Source organism: Zeus faber (assembly GCF_960531495.2).
Source record: "Zeus faber genome assembly, chromosome: 21".
NCBI lineage: Eukaryota > Metazoa > Chordata > Actinopteri > Zeiformes > Zeidae > Zeus > Zeus faber.
In genome coordinates, this window is record NC_137208.1 from 21063355 (window position 1) to 21081788 (window position 18434).

General features: G+C 42.7%; 1 protein-coding gene across 1 annotated transcript in view; it reads left to right on the plus strand.

Moving 5' to 3' along the window:
- Positions 1-2560: 2560 nt before the first annotated feature.
- braf (B-Raf proto-oncogene, serine/threonine kinase) overlaps positions 2561-18434 on the plus strand; it is a gene marked incomplete at its 5' end in the record, with an annotated part of 33069 nt that continues 17195 nt past the window's right edge. The window contains 9 exons of the mRNA XM_080022679.1: positions 2561-2731; positions 6600-6701; positions 6805-7113; positions 8412-8515; positions 10173-10275; positions 12544-12692; positions 15919-16038; positions 16843-17005; positions 18221-18260. Of these exons, the coding sequence (XP_079878805.1) occupies positions 2561-2731; positions 6600-6701; positions 6805-7113; positions 8412-8515; positions 10173-10275; positions 12544-12692; positions 15919-16038; positions 16843-17005; positions 18221-18260 (1261 nt within the window). The remainder of the gene's footprint in view (positions 2732-6599; positions 6702-6804; positions 7114-8411; positions 8516-10172; positions 10276-12543; positions 12693-15918; positions 16039-16842; positions 17006-18220; positions 18261-18434) is intronic.

Below are 18434 nucleotides of genomic sequence, written 5' to 3' on the forward strand. Positions count from 1 at the left end.
GGTGAAATTTATGGAAAATGTAAAAAGTTCACGCTACAGTGATATTATATCATGAAAGTAGGGCATTTAAGTAGAAGCATGCAATGGTGATTTCCTCATCTCAAACAATTTATTGAAACAAAAGCCAACAGCAGTGGTGGGTTTACCACAACAAAAAATGTCAATGTCTCAACTTGTCATGTGCCCTTGAGCATCAATTACAGCTTGACAAGGACTTCTCATGCTGTTCACAAGTCGACTTGTTGTCTGCTGAGGCATGGCCCCCCACTCTTCTTGAAGGGCGGTCCTCGGGTCATTGAGGTTCTGGGGCACAGAGTTATGAGCCTCTACACGGCGACTCAGCTGATCTCGTAGATTTTCTATGGGTTTCAGGTCTGGAGAAAGTGCCGGCCACTCCATTTGAGGTACAACAGTCTCCAGCAGCCGTTCCCTAATGATGCAACCTCCATGAGCTGGAGCATTGTCGTCCATGAAGATTAAATTAGGCCTGTGTTGTTCATGCAGGGGCACAACGACTGGATTAATGATGTTATTCAGGTAGTGTGGCCTTGTCACTGTACCATTCAAAGTGTAGGGCAGTTCTGTATTGACTAGACACACCTGCCCACACTGTAACACCACCACCACCAAAGGCTCGTCTGGTGACAACAGTGGCTGATGCATAGCGCTCTCCTTGACGTCTCCAACATCGTTGGCGGCCATCATTTCTGCTCAACGTGAATGGACTTTCATCAGAGAACAGCACTGAGGCCACTGGTCCCTCGTCCAGCGTAAATGCTCCCTGGGCCATGCAAGACGATGATGCCTGTGCCTGGTGGTGTGGTCAGGTACCCTTGCAGGTCGTCTAGCACGCAGACCACGCTGATGGAAATGGTTTCAAATGGTCTGACGTGACACTTGGGTGCCTCTCACCTCCCTTAAATGTGCCTGGAGTTGAATGGCATCATCATCCGGTTCCGCAGGGCACTGTTCACGATGAAGCGCTCAGTGTGGGATGTGGCCAAAGGACGTCCACTTCTATGCCTTTCTGTGACTCTTCCAGTCTCTCTGTTGCAACCTGCTGATGACACTCTGTGACACTCTAAGCTCAGTGGCCGTGGCCACTTCCCTCTGAGAACATTCTGTTTGAAGCCTCGCAATGGTGAGGTACTGTTGATCAATTGTTAGGTGTTGTCTTGGTCTCATGATGTCAAAATGTGAACAGCATGATGAAGAGGACTGTTTAAATACCAATTCTAATTGAACCAGGAAATGTATTGGTCGATTCATGGATCAAACACCTGTTGTGAATTTTTCCGTTCAGCTCCTTGTTAGAGAACAGCAAGTTGTGCAAAAAGTACTGAAACATTGAACAGTTGGACATGTGCATTCAAAAGTTTAGAGAAGGTCAAATTAAGTTCACCTGTTTACGGTTATGGTGCATTTTAGGTTCATCCTGAAATTCCACCCGAAAACCGAATATCCCTTACTTTTTGTGAGTAGTATATATGCAGTGAAATGTCTTCGCAACGCACCCAGAGATTATTCACAATAGTTACTAAACCGAACATAATAGCCAATGTTTAAAGTCAATAGTGCATGATATCATCAGACAGAATTCAGTGCCGCTATATTATTTCTGACAACTCTAAGATCTACTTTAAAATGATCTTTATTTATTTTGCATTATTTGAGGCGTCTGGGCGCTAATGCTTATCACTCCCAGAGGTGTACAGAATAGATAGTCATACAAGATGCAGTGCTGTTTTATCAGATACTGCAAAATGATACTATTCAATTCTGAAAATTCAGAGGATATTTGGGTGTTAGAGCAGCTCAAAGGTGAACATTAAGTTGTACAGAAGTAAGAATATATATACTAAATAAATTAAATATACATGTAGAAATTCTAATAAGCAATAAACAGCTTTTATTTTGTATTTCAATGAAATGTAAAATATAAAATAACCAATGCACAATGTAGCACATGGTCATGTAAATAGATGATATAGTGACACAACAGCTCACAGAAAAAATAAGCACAAATTATTGCAATATATGGAACAATGTAACAATAAAACAATAAAATATAGCAATATACACTAAAGTCAAATATATAAATAAAAATGACCCAAAAAAAAAGAAACTTAAAATACATTTGGTATATATATATATATATACAACAACTAAAGAAATGACAGTAAGCCTAAACAGTAAACCAGAAATATGAACCTAAAGATGAGAAAAAAACAGTAGTAATGTGACAATAACAAGGACAGCAGTGATAGCAATACTTTCACAATATATTGTTTTTATTTATGCATGAATTATATAAAAAACATTTCCCTCCTTAAATAAATGCAAGCGGTTTGTTGTAACAGATAATAATAATAATAATAATAATAATAATATCTTTACACCTAAACCAAACCTGTGACCGTCATTCAACGCCCCCCACCCCCGAACACCGCTTGTGCGTCTCTGTCTCCCCCTCCCGTACGGCCGCCTCTCACGTCCCTCCTTCCCTCTCTTTATTATTTTTTTTTTTTCCCTCTCCCCACTCCGTTTTTCTCGCAGTAAAATGGCGGCGTTGAGCAGCGCCGAGTCTCCACCGTCCGTCTTCAACGGAGACGCCATGGACCGCGAGCCGGAGGACGAGGAGAGCAGGCAGCGGGGACCGGGCGAGCTGGGCGCCGGCCTCGACCCCACCTGCCCCGCGGTGGATCTCCCTGGATGTCCGCAGGACGAGGAGGTACTCGGGGGGGGGGGCCGCCGCCGCCGCCGCCGCCGCCGCACAGCACCGCACAGCACCGCACGGGGGGTGGAGGAGGAGGAGGAGGAGGAGGAGGAGGAGGGGGTTGTGGTGGTGGTGGTGGTGGTGGTGGAGGTGGAGGAGGAGGAGGAGGAGGAGCGGGGGGGGGGGGGGGGGGGGGAGTGGTGGACATAGAGGGAGCGGATCACGGAGAGACCGTGGGGGTAGAAACTGGATGTAAAATGTCCAGGAAACACCGGGCTGTGATCCGGCCCATAGGTGGTGTTTAGCTGGGGAGGGGGGACGCGTTGCATCGCGGGGGGGCGCAGACTACACACACACACACACACACACACACACACACGAACACACACACACACACACACACTCTCTCTCTCTCTCTCTCTCTCTAAAATCAAACGTCGCCCGTTTACGTGTTTATTTTTGTTTGTTAATTTTCAATGGAAAAGCACCGACGAGCACCGAGTAAATTCATTCTTAAATTGTATCATCATCATCATCATTATCATTATTGTTGTCATTATTATTGTTATTATTATTGCTATCCCGGGCCTGCTTTTTTCCTCCAACGGCGGCTCCACGCTTTATTTCTGCGGGGCTTCACTGCAGCTGCAGCCGGCCGGGGCTGCTCCCTGCTCCAGCCTGGCTGCACGGCTCGGCTCGGCTCGGCTCTGGGGCTAGGCTAACGCTGTGTTGACACACTACCCATACACCAATTTGGATCGATCCTCCCTCCTTTCTCTCCCCAGCCACCTCCCACCCCTCCCACCCCTCCCGATCATCAATAGGGATCCATAGACCCGAGTGTCGTCTCCAAGGGGATGGTGGTGTTGGGGATGGGGGGGGGGGGCTAAAGTGGAGTCGTGCGTTCTGTGTTTTAGCTCCAGAGCTGCCTCGGCGCTGGCTTTACATCCACGGTGCAGGTGCCATTACGAGGCATATATTGCGCACTGGACACCACACAGTCACCCGGTGTCCTTCTCTACAGCAATGCTCCCGTACGCTGACCACCAAACAGCACTGACCGGCTGAACATCCCTCCTTCCTGCGCTCGGTCCGCACAGGCCTGGTTTATGGTGAAAACCGGTGCACGCGGGGACAGGACACCAGATTCCAAATGTCCATTTCACTCCTCATTGAAGGTCCATGTTGTGCGTCAGAAATTGTAGTGTGACCTAATACCGTCCCAAAAGACCCAATTGTTGTATTATCAGATAGAACGATCTAAGAGTGTGAGTCGGTCTTCTGCCTTCCCCTCTGTCATATTTACCTAAAGTTTTTAAGACATCTCACCTGAAGACGTAGACATCTCACCTGTTGAAATTGATTTGACAGGAAGTCCCGTATATTGATACGGGTATCGGCTATTAGTCCTGTATCGGATATTGGTCAATTTAGGCTATGAGGAAAATATGACCCCATTCAAAATTCCGCTGCCAAGTCGCCTCAAACATACTGTGTATGTAAGCCCCATGCTGTTCAGTCAAACTAATGAATCAGATCGGCTTTCCGTACTTAAAAGTGAAGTGCTTTGGAGGAAATGGTGTCGGCGGTGAAGGAGTGGCATCTGTGCATTGCTAGTATTGGTAGGATGATTATTGTGCAATGCCTCTGGCCCCGCACCCTCAGTTTGCCTGTAGCTGCCAAATACTGGTCCTTGTTGTTGGATCTGCAGTAGGCCTCCACACAGGTTCCTCCACAGTATAGGGAAGCTGAAGGATAAGAAAGTGCCTGCGTGAAAACTACTTATCTGAACGTCTCGAATACAAATCCTGTGTCTAGGGGAGAATATGAAAGATATTTGTACAATATTGATATGTATCAGCACACTTGCTTATGAATTTAAAATCCCCACACTGAAGAATCCAGCTGAGGTTCATCACATTGAACTAAGCCATAATCTTAATTATCTTGCCCCTAAACTTATTGGTAAATTCACCTGGACTTGTTTCTACATTTTATTAGTCACCTAAACTGCATTTTCTTGGCTAAACTCAAGATTTTGTGTTATTGTTGTTTTTAAATTAAATGTAATGATTTTATGACTTCATATGCCCCCTCGACAAAGCCTCGGCCCCCCCATTTGGCTCCCCTAGGGGGGAAAATCATTGGGTTACACTGTTTTAAGTAAGACCGTGACAAATCTTCTAACCTCTTCGATCTGTCGTCCAAGGGAGAGTAGATGGACAACTTAAGACTCAATTTTAACATTTTCTTTCTACGGTTGTTCGATTATCGCGGGGGTCACCGGATGATGTAAACGACAGGGGAAAAACCCAACTGATCAGTCCCAGTTCCAATGGTTTAGAAGAAAAGCTGTGTGACACCTGCGGTATGTTTGATGATTCAGTAAGAGGCACACTCGGAATTCCCTATTACATTATATGGATTGTCAGTGGAAAAGTTCAAATTTAACTTTTTGCGTGGACGGGGTGAGAAAGACAGATTTGTCAGGCATAATTAGTTCTCTGTATGGCCCAGATATGAAGTATGAAAGTAGCATACATTGCAGGAAGATGACGACAGATAAGACGCACCAAACAATTCCCTTTAAAGCGCATAAATCATCTGTGTATATAAAACGGGGGAGGCCAAGCATTGCAAGAATCTGCCATTGCTGGCTTTGCATTTTATTTGCCGCCAAAATGTTTTGATACTCTTAAGAATTATTCATTCATTTAAAAAATTAATTCTATTTTGATTTAGTGAACATTTGTTATTAAGTGGCTACCAATCAACAAGTAGCTTTAACTGAGGAGGAAAAGTTTTCGTTTGTATCACACAATCAGCATTTCTCCAAAATATACCGCTAATGCTGCATTCACATGGAACGCGGCAGATGAGAGACAGCAAACCAGAAGTCATCTTAGTGGACGAGAGCATGACGGCAGACCAGCAGAGAACACGGCAATGGCAATGGTACACGATTGCCATGCAAAGTTCAAATATTTAAACTTTTTGCCATCCTTCGCAATGAAATTGCATCCGGATGTTTTGTAGGCATGCTACTGTGCATGTCTACCGCGGCTGCCGGGGACCCGGAGTTTTGGAGTGGGACTCAGTTGCTGCCGTTTTCTCTGGAATATCTCACTTAAATCGCTTAAATAAAAACCGTGGATTGATATAAAGGTATTTTTTTTCGTATTTATAATTCCATACTGTTTGGTACTTGAAGCGAGGAAGCAGACGGAGGGTTTGGACATGGTGGTGACGCGGTTGGTCCGGTTAAGTTGCGGCTCCGAATTATTACTTATATAATATTATAATAAAATAAGAATAGTTCATAATAAAAGAACAGTATCTATTGCCAGTGGAACCCAGGTGATCAAGCATTGACCACTCCCAGTTAACAGATCATTGCTCACGACCAGGAAACAGATCTTTAGAGATGCACGCTCTCTCGAAGCCACATAACTATATCCATAAATATATCCGTAATGCAAGATCATCCATTGTCAAATCTTCTCAGAGTTGAATATGATGCTTTATAGCTGACTTGTGTAAAGTTAACCAACTATGAATGAAAATAAGTTTTGGAGGGAATCTATAAATATAAATTTAAGTTTGCAAAAAAATATTAATAATAAACTGCATTTTTATATCTGCACACATTACTCAAATTTGGATATATAATAACACACAAAATTATTTAGTTAAATATATTTTATTGGGGTCTTTGTACATCACCATAGCAACATATCATGTTTTGCCGTAGTACGCTTCCCCTCGCTCCCCCGTGCCGTTCAGAAAGTGCTCTGCTAATTTGACACGCTTCGGCACTTTGTGGAGAGATTGTGAAGAGGTGACGATCGTTTCTTTCTTCGTTTCTGCAATGTTCTCCCGGCAGATCTGGAACATCAAGCAGATGATAAAGCTGACGCAGGAGCACTTGGAGGCCCTTCTGGAAAAGTTCGGAGGCGAACACAACCCTCCATCCATATATCTCGAGGTAAGGGGGTCGCGGGTTGTTTTTACTTTGTCTGCAAAAAAAAAAAAAAAAAAAATCCTCTACGAGTGTCATTCAATCCTCCTCCTTGCGGTTTGCCTTCCAGGCCTACGAGGAGTACACCAGCAAGCTGGACGCCCTGCAGCAGCGCGAGCAGCAGCTCCTGGAGGCCATGGGCAACAGCCCCGACCTCTCCTGCCCGTCGCCAACACCGCCGGCCCCTCCGCTCCTGCTTGACGTCAAGGTGGGGGGCTGCGGGGGGACGGGGGTCTGCGCCGGCGCCGCGCAGGCCTTCCCCTCGGCCCCCAACACCTTGGCGGTCCTGCAGACCCCCGTGGACACCACCCTGGCTAACCCCCGCTCGCCGCAGAAGCCCATTGTCAGGGTGTTCCTGCCGAACAAACAGAGAACGGTGGTAGGTCTCTCTTTTGTATTATTTTTTTCGTTATTTATTCAGTTACAGTAGATGAGATCTTGAGGGTTGCCTTATATTAGTCTCAAAGAGGACCTGTTTTTTCTCAAGCATCTCAGAGTAGGAAAATCGGTCCCAACTGCCCAAAAATTCAGAGATTGATGCAAATTTGGTCCAAATTGTAGTCATAGGAGTTAAAACGTTGGATCAATTTTCTTAACCTTGTTCTTTTAACTTGTATCTTGGGGCCAACAGGGAAGACGTGACTCGCAACAGCGATGATTTAGGTCCATCACAGCCCATCAAATTACCCATGCATTCATTTCCCCAATGCCCAATGTGAGGTAACACCAAACAAAATGTGTTTTCCCTGGAGTTTTCCCTGTAATTCAAACAAGGTCGGTTTTTTTCCTCCGCTCTGTACACCTATGTTTTCTTTTCTTCTCTAAAAACAAATGTGGCACCGAATGGACTGAGACTGAAAGAACTGACGGAATGTAGGTGACCCCCTTTTTACTCTGATTAGCGGCGCAGCGCTGGGTATAGCTATGTTGGATTGCAGGCAGAAAACCTGAAATGAACCCACCCCAAAATGAGTCGATAGATTTGGCAGCGGCAACAATTTGGCCAATTCATTATTACATTTTTAGCCGCTGGCTGCCTGTGACAGATTTTCACATTCCAATAAAGCATGGAAATCGGCGCTCGTGTTGCAAGATCAAAATTGCAAGGCCGCACTAATTAATCAAATTCCTCAGTTCCAGATAGAATGGCAGCTCCAGAAGAACAAGTTCCTCTCTGAAAGTGAGGGCTATTCGTAGCAATGCAAGGGTCGACTCTCTTTTGAGATTTGGTTCTTGACAAGTGACTCTGTAAAAAAGAGCCGTTCAGTTTTCTGACTCGTTCGTTTGCCTCGGTTGGTGAGCGGGGGAGGGCTTCCAGCGAATGAGAGTCGGAAGGGTCAGTTGGCTCGGAGCTCTCCCAAGAACCATTTTAATTCTGTCAAAATAATTTCTTATCGGTCTAATGCAAAAAGTAAATCGGTCACATTCGATACACATTGTGCAAAATGCCTTTTTCGCCTTGGAAGGGGTGGCTCCCAACTTCGAATGGATCGTTCGCGAGGTTTGCATGACTGACTACAAGGAGGCCATCATAATAAGGACAGTTCTACATGTTTCTGATGTCTTTAGTGGTTAACAGGATAGTGGCGTGCTGTCTGATTATTTTGCTCCACAAAGTTCCGTGGCAGGAAAAAGGTTGTATTTTACTAATGTTTTCCCTCACTTCTCTTACCCCAGGTCCCTGCCCGCTGTGGGATGATCGTGCGGGACTCGCTTAAGAAAGCTCTGATGATGCGCGGCCTCATCCCAGAATGCTGTGCGGTCTACAGGATACAGGATGGGTAAGAGGATTATTCAAGACTATTCAAAATGAACAGTAGGGTAATCCACAATGCTTTTGATGTAAGTTGGTCTTCAAATGACATGTCAACTAGAACACAATGTGGCCTGTTTGCCGGGTCTTCCTCTTCCTTTCTCCCTGTATGAAAAGGCGTGCCCCAAGGTTGCATACTAGGACCCCTTCTGTTCTCCATATATCTGAATAATCTTTGTCATAAGTAATCAAACGCTATATTCCATTTTTATGCAGATGATACAGTTATCAGTAGTACAAACCCTTGAACTCCTGCAGTCTGCCCATGATGTTGTTCAGTCCCATTTAACTCACATTAAGTTGCTGTTAAATGCAGACAAATCCAAACTCATGCTATTTTCAAATGGCAAAGCGTTAACATCTCATTTTCTTTTGCATTGGTTGGCTTTTATATATACATCTCTCCTTGGGCTGGTTCCTGCCTACCTGTGTACAAACATGTGTAAAAGCCAAAATCAATACAACCTGCACTGTCACAGTATTCTGCAGATGTTGGTCCCCGGAGTTAGAACAGAATTCGGCAAAAAAGCTTTTAAATACGCTGCCCCTTCTTCCTGTAATAACGTACTGATAATACTGAATGTAAAATGAACTGATTACTTTGGGGAAATTCAAGTAAATTTTGCAACAATTGTTTATGCTGCTCTCTTGGCCAGGTCACTCTTCAAAAAGAGATTTTAATCTCAATAGATTTTTCTACCTGGTTAATTAAAGGATATCCAGGTGTGTGTGTGTGTGTGTGTGTGTGTGTGTGTGTGTGTGTGTGTGTGTGTGTGTGTGTGTGTGTGTGTGTGTGTGTGTGTGTGTGTGTGTGTGTGTGTGTGTGTGTGTGGTGTATATAAATGAAGTGGAAAGGTTGAGTGTAGTAGCGAGTGACAGTCTCATAAGATTTACTTTGATTTGATAAGATAAGAAAAAAATAACCCTTTATAAATCCCCTCAGGGAAATTCAGGCGTTACAGCAAAAAAAAGGATGCGGTCGAGAAAGGGATACAAATTCAGTGAGATAAGAAATAACCAAATTTACACCTATCTACACGCGTTAACATGAAGCAGCACTATGCTAACTAATGGGAATTATAGTGGGACTGGTACTATTTAAATAGTAGGATTTGACTTAGCTCACAACGATTGGTTTTTGATGTGAGGTCATGACAGCAATATGTTGCAGTTTCAAACTTTTTTTATTTTTTTTTCCCCCAAAATAAAAGACCAGCATCGCAAAGTTAATCTAAAATTGTAGATGAGTGATAGACAGATTTTGGGATTTTCCTATTTTTTCGCCAATGCTCTCATCACTCCCAAATCAGTAGTATTTGTGAGAATTTTCCGAAAACGTGCCTCTCTGGATGACTGAACTTATCCAGAGCAAGACAAATAGACAATTGACAACTGCAATTTCAGTCTGAAGTGCAGCAAAAGTTTTAATTTGGTAAAATAAAATGTAAACAGCCTTACATAAAGAAAAGTGCATCATCATGTTTGTGTAAAAGCTGGAAAAGAAAATGGAACAGTACAAAACTACAGTAGAAAAGGTGACACCGCAGTCGAGTCTTGTTGGGTTGATAGGGCTCCTAATGTGGAGTTCCAACCCGCTACCTCAAACTGGATGCCTCCCGTTTCAGAGAGAAGAAGCCCATCGGCTGGGACACGGACATCTCCTGGCTCACGGGGGAGGAGCTCCACGTGGAAGTGCTGGAGAACGTGCCCTTGACCACGCATAACTTTGTGAGTCCGCTCTTCACTGTGGGGTCACAAGTAACGGCTGGAGCCATGTGTTTCGCTCATGTCGGTTCGTTTGCATCGCGTTTTTTCATATCCAAGTTATTATGCGGTCCAAAATGACCCCATTATAACAACTTTTTCACTATAGCTGGCCAATATTGGATCATTGATCGCCAAAATGTTCACAAGGAGATACGCTACTCACAAAAAGTTAGAGATATTCGGCTTTCGGGTGAAATTCCAGGATGAACCTAAAATGCACTATAACCTTTACAGGTGAACTTAATTTGACCTTCTCTAAACTTTTGAATGCACATGTCCAACTGTTCAATGTTTCAGTACTTTTTGCTGTTCTCTAACAAGGAGCTGAACGGAAAAATTCACAACAGGTGTTTGATCCATGAATCGACCAATACATTTCCTGGTTCAATTAGAATTGGTATTTAAACAGTCCTCTTCATCATGCTGTTCACATTTTGACATCATGAGACCAAGACAACACCTAACAACTGATCAACAGTACCTCGCCATTGCGAGGCTTCAAACAGGATGTTCTCAGAGGGAAGTGGCCACTGAGCTTAGAGTGTCACAGTGTCATCAGCAGGTTGCAACAGAGAGACTGGAAGAGTCACAGAAAGACATAGAAGTGGACGTCCTTTGGCCACATCCCACACTGATGAGCGCTTCATTGTGAACAGTGCCCTGCGGAACCGGTTGATGATGCCACTCAACTCCAGGCACATTTAAGGGAGGTGAGAGGCACCCAAGTGTCACGTCAGACCATTCGAAACCGTTGACATCAGCGTGGTCTGCGTGCTAGACGACCTGCAAGGGTACCTGACCACACCACCAGGCGCAGGCATCATCGTCTTGCATGGCCCAGGGAGCATCTACGCTGGACGAGGGACCAGTGGCCTCAATGCTGTTCTCTGATGAAAGTCAATTCACGCTGAGCAGAAATGATGGCCGCCACCGATGTTGGAGACGTCAAGGAGAGCGCTATGCATCAGCCACTGTTGTCACCAGACGAGCCTTTGGTGGTGGTGGTGTTACAGTGTGGGCAGGTGTGTCTAGTCAATACAGAACTGCCCTACACTTTGTGAAAGGTACAGTGACAAGCCCACACTACCTGAATAACATCATTCATCCAGTGGTTTTGCCCCTGCATGAACAACACAGGCCTCATTTCATCTTCATGGACGACAATGCTCCAGCTCATGGAGGTTGCATCATTAGGGAACGGCTGCTGGAGACTGTTGTACCTCAAATGGAGTGGCCGGCACTTTCTCCAGACCTGAATCCCATAGAAAACCTATGGGATCAGCTGAGTCGCCGTGTAGAGGCTCGTAACTCTGTACCCCAGAACCTCAATGACCTGAGGGCCGCCCTTCAAGAAGAGTGGGGGGCCAGGCCTCAGCAGACAACAAGTCGACTTGTGAACAGCATGAGAAGTCCTTGTCAAGCTGTAATTGATGCTCAAGGGCACATGACAAGTTATTGAGACATTGACATTTTTTGTTGTGGTAAACCCACCACTGCTGTTGGCTTTTGTTTCAATAAATTGTTTGAGATGAGGAAATCACCATTGCATGCTTCTACTTAAATGCCCTATTTTTAGGATATAATATCACTGTAGCGTGAACTTTTTACATTTTCCATAAATTTCACCCGAAAGCCAAATATCCCGAACTTTTTGTGAGTAGTGTATATACCCTGTATATATCCGTAATGAAATTTGAGAATCTGTTCTTGATGACTCACCGGTTAAAAACGAGTCGTTGGATTTTTCGACTCTTCCTTCGTTTGATTCATTTGGTGTAGCACACGGTGGGTGAGCGAGGACTTCCGGTGAACGATGAACGATAACTCAGACGAGTCGGGTTGGCTCTGAATTGTGAATCAGATTCCCACCAGAATCATTCAGTTCTGTCCAAATTATTTACTTTGGCGACTTATGCCAAAGGTCACAATACTTTATTTGCCTTGGACTGGAATTTAGTTGTCAGCCAAATTATTTTAAGTTTCATTCACCGTTTTGCCCGAGTGACTCCCGACCTTCGAGTCATTTCAAAGATTTGTTTGCAGCGAACGAATCGTCCGAATCATGATGAGAGTAACACTGGAAAAATTGATTGAAGATAAGCTATTTTAAAAGCCCAGCTCTATAGAGAACTACATCTTAATTACTGTTATCGCTCACTTTGTGTGTGTGTGTGTGTGTGTGTGTGTGTGTGTGTGTGTGTGCGCGCGTGCGTGCGTGTGTTGCGGCAGGTGAGGAAAACTTTCTTCACGCTGGCCTTCTGCGACTTCTGCCGGAAGCTCCTGTTTCAGGGCTTCCGCTGTCAGACATGTGGCTACAAGTTCCACCAGCGTTGCAGCACGGAGGTTCCCCTCATGTGTGTCAACTACGACCAGTTAGAGTAAGTCGACGTTCCCAGAAATTATTTGCCACATCCATTCATGTCGTCATGTGGACATTGTGAAGTACATTTCAGGCTTAAGATAGCAATTTAGACCTGCTCCAGCCCCAAAGGAAACACATTGGCTGAGAGTCAAGTTGTTTTTTTGGGAGGTTCTTTCTTTTTTTGCAGTATATTGCCAATTTGAAGCTCTCATGTAAGTTATAGGATTTCCTCGGGACTTAAGTACTGCACAAATGAGTAACAATGTGTAGTACACAAATATGGTAAACTTACTTGCAAAGTCATGTTGTTTCATGTATTTAAACCTCCCAACTACATACAGCGTGAAAGAATTACCTAAAAAACCTAAATACGTTTTTATTTTACGTATTTAGTCATTCTGCGCAATCTATTTAAATACTTAATAATACATTATAACGTTTCATTATTTCATTTTCATCCTATATGGTATATCTACCTATATTTATATTTTAATTAATTTATACCCATAACCATACTCTGAGGTCTGTGCATAGAATATTTTTTTGTATATCCTGTATTTTGTATATTTGGCCTTTTTATTTTTTTTATTAGTTAATTTGTTTGGAAATAGTTTAAAATTACAATTAAGTCGATGTCGATACCCATGTTTTCCGAGTTCCTCTGAATGCACCATCACTTACAGTTTTTTGAGTTCCCCTACAAAATGCTAAAATGGGTCGCCAAATATACTTTGGCGGCTGTGAGTATATATGGGCGGCCCGCCCAAGTAAAGTATGTGTGGGAAACACTGGAAAATCATCGGCCACTGCCATCAGTGAATGAATGCAATAGGATTTTATTGTAATTTTATGACGGAAATCAATCAATGAATCAATACAAAACAGTACTGTACATTTATTGGGTATTTAATCTACATCCCTCGGATTGGACCAGATGCAGACTCCTATGGTTCCGTAAGCCCTCCCCTCCCTCTCTCCTCACTCAACATCCACTGATACGCAGTGGTACTTTATTATACACGGAGGTGTAAAGCTGCATTGCTGAGGTAAAATGAGAAGTTGGAGAGTTATTATAAAGCACAAAAATGTGATCGTAATGTTAACATATGAAACCTGAGACGCACCGATTGATCGGCCAGTGGCCGGAATTGGTCGGTTTTCACCGGCCGATCAGTGTCGGATATATTTTCAGATTCTGTGCTGGTCTAATTTACCCGCCTAATACTGTTTTCATGTACTGTACTCTACTCGTAAAAATGCGCCAATACTCAAACCTGATACAACGTAATGTAGCGTAGTTGAGTACTTGACGCTCAAAAAAGAGAGTAAAAGAAAGAAAATGACGGCTGTTTCGAGGTACTTCAAGGTAAACGAAGAAGATTAGATCAATTATTTATCCGTCCCCTGACAATATTCCAAAATTGTGCAGACTGCGTATCTATAGCTGTCACTACAGCAGAGCGTCTGCTCTGGTTGTTCTTAGTGTACAAGCTGCTTATGATGAAAGGTTCGACTTTTTTTTGAGACTCAGTTCTTGACGGGTCACTCAGTAAAATGAGTCGCTCAATTTGATTCTGTTGGTTTAATGCACGGTGAGTTCCAGTGAACGAGAGTGAGAAGAGTCGGCCATTTATCATTATAACTTTTTTTTTGCTATGATTGCTATTTATTTTGGAATGACAAGTACCATTTGAATATAATAGGTAAATTTGCACTTAAAAGTGAAAGACTTTCATTTGAAGATTTTCATGTTAGTTATATGTTGTGTCCGACTAAAAGTCAGTGAGAGTTACAGGTTGAATTATACTGAAACTTGGTGACAATCCCATATTCTATTTTATTGGAACTTAGTGACGGTTCCATGTTCTATTATTGTTCCAGTGAACGAGAGTGAGAAGAGTCGGCCATTTATCATTATAACTTTTTTTTTGCTATGATTGCTATTTATTTTGGAATGACAAGTACCATTTGAATATAATAGGTAAATTTGCACTTAAAAGTGAAAGACTTTCATTTGAAGATTTTCATGTTAGTTATATGTTGTGTCCGACTAAAAGTCAGTGAGAGTTACAGGTTGAATTATACTGAAACTTGGTGACAATCCCATATTCTATTTTATTGGAACTTAGTGACGGTTCCATGTTCTATTATTGTTCCATCGTGAATAATGAACAATAATAAACACACGGTGTCAAAATCAGCAATCTCACTATTGTGGTAAATTAAAGTTGCAGCTGCAGTGCGACCAGATGATAAGAAAATTTGGTTTCTCCAATCACGCATATAAACTCAAAATGATCGGACGACAGTGTAAAAGTAATTGAATAAACAATGTTTTATTATTAACATACAATTGGATGAAAATCTGAATTGGCCAAAATCTGAATTGGCCGGTCAGACTTGTGAAAATCGGAAATCGGAATCGGCCAAGAAAATTGCAAGTGCCAGTGTGACGTTACCCGGTATGTGAGCGCACAATGGGAATGGCATTGCCATCATTGGCAGAGGCAGTTCCAGGTTTTTTAAAACGTGGCACAGGTTGGACCAGGAACCAGTCAGGGGGGGCTGACTGGTCCTGACTGTTTTTACTTGAGCTGGTCTGCTGGGGAGCTGGTCCGCTGCCCGCGGAGCTGGTCTAATGTAAAGTTGCGGTGGTTAGGAACCTCTGCTTCTAGCCCAATGGTGTTGGGGTGGGTGGGGGGGGTAATCATATTGGGGGGGCAGTCATATTGCCCGATACCACCCTTTGCCACCCCTTGAGACAGCTTTTTAAAACAATTCTCCATTAAAAAGTCTAAATTAAAGATAAAATTTGATCAGTAGTCAAACAAGCAATATATTTTTTGATTGAGAAGAAATTAAGAAATAAATAAGCTTTTGTAAAGTCTTTTGTTTATTTATTGATTACACTTATTTCACTGAAAATCCCTCTTTATAATACAAATTCAGTTCATTGTCATCATTTTTGAACAGGTTAGATAGATTGTCCAATAATAGTCTTTTCTCTTTATAAAGACTGGATGCTGCAGGTAAGACTGCAGTGTCTTGGGGGGGAAGGAAGTGACTTGACTTGGGACCTGACTTGGGACCTGACTTGGATTAGAGGGACTTGGTCACATGTCTGCCTCAACCAAACTTCCAAAGCCGCGTTCCAGATGCTTTAACTTCAGTGCCAGAGATGATGTTGCTGTAAAGACACGCGTATGTATGCCAGCCTTATTTTGCACTGTGCTCCGTTGCAGCCTGCTGCTGGTGTCCAAGTTCTTCGAGCACCACCCCCTCACCCAGGAGGAGGTGTCATTGGAGGGCACGACCCCCGTGTCTGAGGCCTGTCCGTCACTGCCCCCGTCGGACTCCACCGGGTAGGAGGACCGCTTTCAGATCCCCTCCGTCACACACATGAGCAGCCTTTACAGCGGTTAATGTGTGGTAACCATTTAGAATTTATGTTTATTTTAATTTTTATTGGCAGCACATTTAGATCGATCCGGATCCACGTGAAACCTCCTTGTTGACAGTAGACTTGCCTGGCGTCCTTGTTGAAATCTCCATTCAAAGATGGTGTTAATTCATTCATCCTAGACTTCCTAATCTAAGATTCAATTTAAGTTCCGATTACTGTAGTTTTAAACTACAGTACTAAACTAGTATTTACTCCTAAAGTCCTAAAAATTCCTAAACATATATAAAGAGAACCCAATTAAACAAATAACAACAAAAAACATTGTACTTGTGTTATACAGTATATAAAGCAAAGGTTCACAACTTTTCCAACAAAGACATTTGATGTTGGATCCTTTTGCTCAATAGATAAATGAAAAAGCATAATGTTTTTTTATTTTCTTTTCTTTTTTTATATATATATATATTTGTTTATTCTGATCACAAATTTGGTCAAATCTATGCAGTAAAGTGTAAAGAAAATCTGATCGAACAGTCTCTGTCATTTAGTCATTAATTCATCTAATATTTGGGGAGAAATAATTTCTGGCTGTCTGTATTAAATTATTTTGGATGTAAAACTGCATGGAAACGTACAGTGCTGCTCAGTGTCACCATGGACAGATTCTTTGGCGATATTCCTCCCTTTCCAAACCATGTTGACAACAGCCAGCCTTCAGAAATCCTTGCTTATAATGAATCTACCTTCCATCCCCCCTCGCTAGGTCCTTCTGCCATGCCACTGTGTCCCCGTCCAAGTCCATCCCCATCCCGCAGAGTTTCCGGCCCAGCAGCGAGGAGGACCACCGCAACCAGTTTGGGCAGCGGGACCGCTCCTCGTCCGCGCCCAACGTGCATATCAACACCATCGAGCCTGTCAACATCGACGTAAGTGGCCAACGTGTGTTTGCGTTGGGGTAAATAAGTAACCCATTCGCCCCCGACAGGTTATTTTACGATAATGACCGGCTGGCCGGTCCTTAAACTTGCTGCTTTTTACACGGCTACTTCCTAAATAAAATAATACTTTGAGACGGAATATTGATTTGAAATTATTTCAGAACTAGTATGCCTAGGTTAAGAGCTTCCGTGAAGAGAAACAGTGCACAACAACGTAGCTCACACTGCAACATTGTGAACTATTCAAACAATACTTAATACCAACCTATTGGACATATCCACAAGTCTTCCATTGTAGTTTCTATGTAGTGTCACAAGATGTCGCCGCTAGCCAAGGTTAGCATTAGCATGTAGGCGTCGTGCCGCGGGGGGACCTGAGTGCAGGCGGAGAAGCGGTCGGCCACCGTCGTTATTCAGAAATAAGAGTTTAATGTTCAGTTAGATATTTTGTGAGTATGGTATTTCGTTCCCAATGAATTGAAACGTATGCGTTTGCTTCCGGTGGCACGGGAAATTGCTGCACCTAGAGTTCTTTGAAGGGGTCTGTCAGAGTCGAAAACGGAGCAAGCTAATATTCGAGCGGCCTTGAATCGCCAGACGACAAATGGTAACAAGTTGTTAGTAAAGTGAGGAAGTAAAGTGTAATTAACTGTCCTTCTGTTTGTTTCACTGTTTTGTATTTGGCAAGCTTTTATTCATTTTTTACATTTATTTTAGCTTTAGCATCGATAGTGACTATTTCACGCTACTAATTCCCTGGAGGTGTGACCAGGACCCAAAACTTCAACTTATGCTTTGTATTTACATATATTACAGACAGCTTATTATAGCTATCCCGTTTGTTTTGGTCATTTGTCACTTGGATTTTTAGTTACCGGTCAATGTTCCCGGAAGGGTTACAGTTTGTTGACAGATAATAAAAAAATACCGGCCATTTCCTCATTTTTATTCCTGCGTATTTAATGAACGTAAAAAAAAAAGTAAAAGCATATTATTTTTATATGTTTTACATTATTATATTTTGGACTGAAAATGTTACAGCTATGCCTTCAAAAAAAGTATGTGAAATTAGTATAATGTTTTTTGTTGTAGCCTACATAACCATTAATGTTTTTTTGTGTTTTTCAGAAGTGATTTTTATTTTATTTTATTTCTTTCAAAATGTTTATTTTTTTCAAAAGTCTTTTCACCTCTCGCTTTCAGGACTTGATTCGAGACCAAGGTTTACAGAGGTCGGATGGAGGTAAGAGCGGCCGCTGTGCTTTTTTTTTTTTGAAATCTTTTAATTAATTTTTTGTTCATTTGACGGTTTTGTCCCACCATCCTGCGTCCGTGTCTTTCTTCTTGAGTTTTTTTTTGTTCTTTTTCTGTTCTTTTATTTGTTTGTTTGTTTGTTTCTACAAAAGGCCCTCGAAGT